The sequence below is a fragment of the Zosterops lateralis genome (assembly GCF_965231275.1).
Source record: "Zosterops lateralis genome assembly, chromosome: W".
NCBI lineage: Eukaryota > Metazoa > Chordata > Aves > Passeriformes > Zosteropidae > Zosterops > Zosterops lateralis.
Genome location: NC_139801.1, coordinates 9256219 through 9263901, shown reverse-complemented (window position 1 = coordinate 9263901; position 7683 = coordinate 9256219). Strand labels below are relative to the sequence as shown.

The following is a 7683-nucleotide window of genomic DNA, read 5'->3' as shown; positions in this document are numbered from 1 at the left end:
TTTATCTGCAAGTCTATTTCCTGTGTGAATTTGGGAATCCCCACACTGGTGTACCTTGCAGTGTAGTACAGCCACTTCCTTGGGAAGTTGGATAGCATCAAGAAGGGACAATATTTCTTTTTTATATTTAATGGGAGATTATTGTGCTAATAATAGGCCTCTTTCCTTCCATATAGCTTCATGGGCATGAACAATGCTAAAAGCATATTTCGAGTTGGTCTTTTTCCTGCTGCCAATTCCAGGTCTCTTCATAGGGCTATGAGCTCTGGTCTTTGTGCTGAAGTGTCCGTGGACAGCAGTGCAGCTTTAATTATCTTGATTGACATGACTAAGGCATAGCTGGCTCTTCATTTTCCATCATGCACCAAGCTACTGCCATCTGTAAAGAACTCTGTCTCTGGATCTTCAGTGGGTGTGTCTTGTAGGCCTGGTCACCTTGAATAAACTTGCTCAATTGTCTGTAAGCAGTCATGGGTTAGCTGTTCATCCCCTTGCATCAGGGTGTTCAGGAATTAGGCTGGATTTACCGCTGTGGTTAATTTCAACTCCACATCATCTTGCTCCATTAAAATAGTTTGATACTTCAGCATATGACTCAGGGAAAGCCAATGCCCTCCTTTTTGTCCTAATACAGTAGTTACTGCATGTGGAGTGTACTCTGCTATCTTTTGTCTCAAAGTCATTTTCCTGGCCTCTTGGATGAGGAGAACCATTGCCACTATGGCTTGCAGGCATCTGGGCCATCCCTAGCTGACCTTGTCAAACTGTTTTGAAAAGTACCCCACAGGCCTCTTGAAGTCTCCTACCTTCTGAGTCAGAACTCTGAAAGCTAGGTGCTGTAGTTTGTGCACAAAAAGCTCAAAGGCCTTTGTTAAGTCTGGAAGTGCTAAGGCAGGTGCAGACATCAAGGCCAGCTTTAAGTTATGGAATGCATGTTCACTCTGAGGAGTCCAAATCAAAGGTCCTTCTGGAGCATCCTTTAAAAGCTCATACAATGGTTTAACTAAAAGTTCATAATTTGAAACCCACAATCTGTACCATCCAGCCATACACAAGAATTCTCTTAAATCTCAGGCAGTCACAGGTTGGGGTACCTCGCAAATGGCTTATTTTCTGTCCATTCCTAATTTACAGTGTCTTGGTATTATTTCAAATCCTTGGTAGGTAACTTGCTGCTTCATGATCTGAGCTTTTTTCCCAGGACACTTTGTAGCCTCCTTGGCCTAGGAAATTTGGAAGACTGATAGTCAATTCCATACATTTTTCATTAGTTTCAGTTTCTAGCAAGATGTCATTAACATACTGCAGGAGCAACCCTTTGGGGTTGTCCTTTTTCCAGACCTCTAATGCTTTTGCCAGTTGGTTCCCAAAAATCCTTGGACTATTTCTAAATCCTTGCAGTAACACAGTCCAGGTAAGCTGAGTCTTCTGGCCAGTTTGAGGATTTTCCCATTCAAAGGCAAAAATGCCCTGACTTTGCTTATTGAGAGGTATGCAAAAGAAAGCATCCTTCAGATCTATTACTGTAAGCCATTGGTGATATTCCATAAGAGCTATTAACAGGGTATAAGGATTAGCTACAACAGGGTGGATATCCTGAACTATTTGATTGATCGCTCTTAGGTCTTGTACTAGCCTGTATTCATCCCAGGCTTTTTAACTGGCAGAATAGGAGTGTTATATTCTGACTCAAATTCTATCGATAATCCAAATTCCCTGAAATTTTCTATTAGACTCTTGATTCCCCTTCTAGCTTCTAATTTTAAAGAATACTGCTTCTGCCTTACTGGCTCTGATACAGGTTTTAGGGTAATGCTTACAGGCTGAGCTTGTTTGGAATGGCCTGGAGTTCCACTGGCCCAAAAAAAGGGTGTTACTGCATTTTCTACTGCTTATGGTTTTCCTCCAGAATTATCTGGTTCTAGTGTTCCCTGCAACATAAAAGTCCTTGCTTCAATGGCTTTAGTCTTGGGTACGAATAATTGTACTTCTCCATCTTTAAATACAATCTGAGCCTCTAATTTACTTAACAAGTTGCTTCCCAAAAGAGGAACCAGACACTCCGACATATATAAAAGTTGGTGTGTTAACTTTGTTGGCTTAAATTTACAATCTTGCCTACAACTTTTCCACACAAAGCCCTTTCTTGTGAAAAACTGCATATGCACAGTGTGGTATGATATTTTTAAAAGCAGACACCTGTAGCTACAGGTTTCCTAGCATGTGTAGCTGTAATCTTGGTCTTGTTACGGTCACAGTATGCTATTAGTTCCTATAGGAAACAATTACAAGAGAATATTGTCTTTTTGAAAATGCCATTTCCAATCTTTTGTGATTTTTGAGGGAGGTATGACTCAAATACATCCCAAGGCCTCAGAACCAGCTGCTGACAAACAAACCCCAAACTTGTTTGCTGTTGGAAGTCACGCCCGTGCTGACTCATCAATTCTGAACAGGTGAGGTTGGCTACGCAGCCCGACATCCAGGTGAGAGCCTTAAACCCCTAGCAGCCGAGCTGATGGAGACAACTCTCACAAATACCACGCCTGACCCAAACCTGCTGGTGACAATGGCCCCTGACGGGCCGTGCTCCTCCCCCTTCCGGCGGCGGGTGGTGCAAGGCCTCAGTGCCATCGAGGTTGCTATGGCGACGGGTGTTGAGAGGTCGCGAGGGGGCGCTGTGAGCCAGCCTGGGTCGCGACCATCGTGGCAGTGTGTGTGGGGGTGAAACTGAAAGTGAAGTGCTCGGGCCGCGGCGAAGCGAGGTTGAGTCGCTGGCTCCTTCCCATGAGAGCCTGAGCCACCCCGACCCGAGTATGTCGGATAGTTTCGACCGAGCTCCAAGTGCTGGCCAGGGCCGGGGTCGCGCTACTCTTAGCGGCGCGGACGCGTCGGAGAGCTGTGGTGGGGCCTGTCTTGGGGGTAGTGGTTTCCACAGTTCAGTCTCGGCCGAAAAGCAGCATAAAAGGGGCGGCCTCTTTCTGCAGCAGGAACCGTTGCGACCTCCGAAAACAGCGCCGCTGAATAGCGGAAACGCAGGTACTGGCCGCCGTGCAGTGACCCCCTTCCCCGCCCTTCCAGAGGCCCCCGGTGCCGAAGGTATCGAGGAGTGGGCCCCTAAAGTCCGCTGTGCTCCCCTTTTTTGTGCACAGTGCCCTGCTCCTGCTTCGCTTGCTGCTTCGGCACTCCTCACCCCCATTCCTGTCGCCGTCCCACTGAGAGTAAAGCCCTGGGGCTTCCCCCACACACCTCCCTTCGGCCTAGCCACGGGGAACGCGTACTTTCTCCCACCCCACGCACCTAGGGCCTTAGAGGACACCGCATGGAGATGAGCTGCGTAGGGGGCCTGGCAACTGCACTTTTCCTTAGATGAGCAGTCATGTTTCTGGGCTATGGACCTGTGCCCAAGTAAAGGTATGATGTAGCGTTGTAGCCTGCTTGCAACGTTTCTCTGTCTGTCCCTCCCTCCCTTTCTATGCCCACACATCTGTAGGTATGTGTTTTAGCCATTTGTTCATCTGGCTGCAGATGTTCTCATTCTTCTCTTTACAGAAGAATTCTCTAACTCTGGGCTAAAGGTTTGACAAAAGAAATAAAGCCATCCCAACAGTAACAAAGCATTATTTGTTGGTTACCTTTTTCAGGTAGATCCAGATTATGTTTTTAGTAATTTTAGGAGCTAATCTATAAACATGGATTTGGAAAATGTGTTTTAAAAAACACTGTTTCATTGGATTATTTTTTTTAATTGTGTACAAAAAAGATAGTTTAGTGTCTAAGGATTATGTTAAAAAATAATGATTTCTTCCATTTATTGACCTTTAGTCTTGCTTTTACATATAAAATCTATGAGAAAAACCCCAAAGCAGCAAGAATATCATAAGAAAATTTACTCATTTCTCAGGTTAGCTCTTAGAAAACATGTTTTCATGGGGAAAGAGAGGGCTCTCTTTCACCCTTTTTTTGGTCACCTTCACATGAACATTGATTGTGTTCACTTTCTGTCGTGTAGAAAGGTGCCTAGAGTTTGCTCAAGTAAAAGCTTTATCCATATTAAATATATATATTTGCAGTATAGGATGATACAATGGTTTGGGTTGGAAGGGACCTTAAAGACCATTTAGTTCCACCCTTCTGCCATGAGCCAGGACACTTTCCACTAGACCAGGTTGCTCCAAGCTCCATCCAACCTGGCCTTGAACACTTCTGGGAATGGGGCAGCCACAGCTTTTCTGGGCAGCCTGTGCCAGGGCCTCACCACCCCCACAGGGAATAATTTCTTCCTAATATCCATTCTAAACCTACTCTTTCAGTTTGAAGTCATTCCCCCTTATCCTATCACTACATGACCTTGTAAACACTCCCCCTCTGGCTTTTTTGTAGGCCCCCACCAGGTACTAAAAGGCCACCATAGGGTCTCCCCAGAGCCTTCTATTCTCCAGAGTGAACAATCCCAACTCTTTCAACCCATCTCCATAGCAGAGATGCTTCTGCCCTCTGATCATCTTCATGGCCCTCCTCTGGACTTGCTCCAGCAGGTCCACATCTTTGTTGTGTTGTAGGCCCCAGAACTGGACTCCCAGAACTGGACCACACCTGTACTCCAGGTGTGGTCTCTCAAAAGCAGCATAGAGGGGCAGAATCACCTCCCTCACTCTGCTGGTCATGCCTCTTTTGATATAGCCCAGGACAGCATTGGCTTTCTGGGCTGCAAGTGCACATTACCAGCTCATGTTGAGCTTCTTGTCAACTAACACCCCCAAGTCTTACTCCCCAGGGCTGATCTCGACCCATTCTCTGTCCAGCCTGTACTTGTGCTTGAGATTGCCCCAACCCAGGTGCAGGACCTTGCACCTGGCCTTATTGACCTTCATGAGGTTCCCACAAGTCCATCTCTCAAGCCTCTCCAGGTCCCTCTGAATGGCATCCCTTCCCTCCAGCGTGTTGACTGCACCACACAGCTCTGTCATCAATGAACTTGCTGAGGGTGCCCTTGCTCCCACTGTCCATGTCACTAACAAAGATGTTAAACAGCACTGGTCCCAGTACTGACCCCTGGGGAAGGTCACTTGTCACCAGTCCCTACTTAGACATTGAGCCATTGACCACAACTCCAAGTGTGACCATCCAGCCAGTTCTTTATCCACCGAGTGGTCCATCTGTCAAATCGATCTTTGCAGTTTAGAGACAAGGATTTTGTGTGGGACAGTGTCAAATGCTTTGCACAAGTCCAGGTAGATGATACTAGCTGCTCTTCCTTCATTCACCACTGCCGTAACCCCATCGTAGAAGGCCACCAAATTTGTCAGGTAGGACATACCTATAGAAGCTTTTCTTGTTGCCCTTGATGTCCCTGGCCAATTTTAATTCTCTCAGGGCTTTTGCTCTCCTAACCTGATCCCTGGCTGCTCAGGCAATCTGTCTTCCTCTCAGGCTACCTGTCCCTTCTACCCTCTGTAGGCTTACTTTTTGTGTTTGAGTTTGTCCAGGAGCTCCTTGTTCATCCACGCAGGTGTCTTCTGGCAATTTTGCCTGACTTCCTCTTTATTGGGATGTATCCCTCCTGAGCTTGGAGGAAAGTATATTTATAGTATAAGTATATTTAAAGTCCAAAAAGTGATGCATTCGTTTTTGTGTACTCTGTGTGAATACATACTATTTTAGTGGTTTCTAAGAAAAACCATTAACAAAAACCATTTATCAAAAACTTTTCAGAACACCTGCAACAGGCAAGAATTCCATCTGGATCACTAGAAAAAGTTTCAGTTCCTGATTCTGGACCAGAAATGGCTGAATCTCAGGTGGCTGTGGCTCCTGTGGTAACATCAAAATTGTCTGTTAAAGCACCTGAGTTTTATCCATCAGGATATAACCATAACTTTGCAGTGAGTGTTAGTCTTCTCTTTGTATATGCCAATTTACTTATGTTCAGTTTAACAATGTTTCTTGTGCTCTTGTGTATCAGATAACTTGAATGCTGCATTTGCTGTAAAGATTTCAAAAATTTGGATGATAACCTCCAGAGACACAGTCAGAATGTTGTGATAAGTGAATGTTATACTGTGATAGCCTTTAGTATTTTGCCTGAAGTTTGCTCCAGATAACTACATTCCTTATTGATTACACCCAACAGTGTAAGCTGTCTTTTTCACAACTACCTCTGTTATAGTTACATCTGCACTGCATTTTCATTAAAAACTTAGCTGCATTTTTGTTCAGATTGCATGGGGTTTTGAAGCAAGTATGGGAGAAAGAAAAGCTAAAGTTCAAGTTAAGTATAGCCTTTACCTTTCCTGAATTTACTGTGCCATGGGTATGATTTGCCATGACTGCCTAACTTTATGTACCATCATGTGTCTTTTAATTCCTTCAGGAATATTGTATCACTAGAGGGCAAAAAAGTAGGTTTGGGCTCATTCCTAGCAGCATACCTAAAATGAAATATATTTTCAGCCAGGCTAAGGGTAATCTCTGATCCATATTTTACATTCACCACATAATAAAAGTTGATACTTCTTCTTTTCTACTCTCAATGTCTTCCATATTGTTGCTATAGTAATTCTACTCTAGGGAAGACCTATGTGAATTCTTAGCATATCTTTTTGTTATGCAGGCAGATAACTGGTACTGGTATAAGTAGGTGAAAACTATTGCTTTTACAAATACAATCAAATGATAATAAACAATTCTACTGAAACAAATATATTTTGAATAACTTAGGGAAAAATACTTGATTTGAATGCTAAACATGGTGGTTTGGAATTTTGAAGGGTATTTTTCCTCACCAGTAAAATCAATGCTATCTGGATGTTACCAGCTTTGCCAGCTTACTGAATAAAATTACCATCCTGAATAATAAAAGCCCATAATCATATACAACCATTGAAAAATGCCAGTACAAACATGCTTCTGTGAATGGATTATCTAGTAGGAAAAAATACTACTTTGCCCTTGTACATGTTACATGGTTTCTATGAATAAAGAAAAAATGCCATTTGGGATGGCATGAGTGTGCATATGTATGATTACAAAGTTTTGAGTCCAGCAATGTTGCTTTTCAGCTGTTTTGCAAAAACACACAGGCATGTTGGACGAATATGTTATGAATACAAGTAACTCATCTGTTAACAAAAATAACTCAAGATGGTAGCAAAACCTAGAACATTTATTTGGAAGTATGTTGTAGGAACCCTAATCTAATCAGAGTATACTAGGGATAGAATAGTGATGTTTCAGACTTGTTAGTCCTTCACTATTACCAAGTTTGGGGATTTTTTTGTTTGTTAGTTTTCGTTGTTGTTTCTGGAGTTTTTTGGTTTTGTTTTTGGTTTTTTTGGGGGTTTTTTTTGTTTTGTTTGGTTTTTTTTTGTTTTTTTTACTTTAATAGCTGAATTAATTTTGTAAACTGGGTCCACCTGCAATAAAAATAAGGAATTTAGCACACTACTATTACACAGGTTTTTCACCGTGGGTTTTAAAATTTGAAACAAAGTAGTTTTGAGAAAATTCAGTTTTTCTTACAAGTAATACTTGGCTTTCATTTATAATGTTCCCTGAATTTTTTAGATCTGAAAATTCATGGGGTTTTTTTGCTATTTATTAAACATTTATTGTTTTAGAAATGTGTTTGTTGATTCCTTGTTTGATTGTACATTACTGTAATTACTATGTGTCCATATAACA

The 7683-nt window shown here is 42.7% G+C and overlaps 1 protein-coding gene across 6 annotated transcripts in view; it reads left to right on the top strand.

Moving 5' to 3' along the window:
• The first annotated feature begins 2680 nt into the window (after positions 1-2680).
• Positions 2681-7683, top strand: part of LOC310922228 (polyadenylate-binding protein-interacting protein 1-like) — a 30111-nt gene continuing 25108 nt past the window's right edge. For 5 of the 6 annotated variants that reach the window (XM_083882680.1, XM_083882679.1, XM_083882678.1 and 2 more), the window contains exons 1-2: positions 2681-3039; positions 5716-5885. In XM_083882680.1, coding sequence (XP_083738806.1) covers positions 2817-3039; positions 5716-5885 — 393 coding nt within the window. In that variant the 5' untranslated portion in view covers positions 2681-2816. Of the gene's footprint in view, positions 3040-3062; positions 3415-5715; positions 5886-7683 lie in introns of those variants that run through there. The other variant, XM_083882681.1, reaches the window with a different exon arrangement.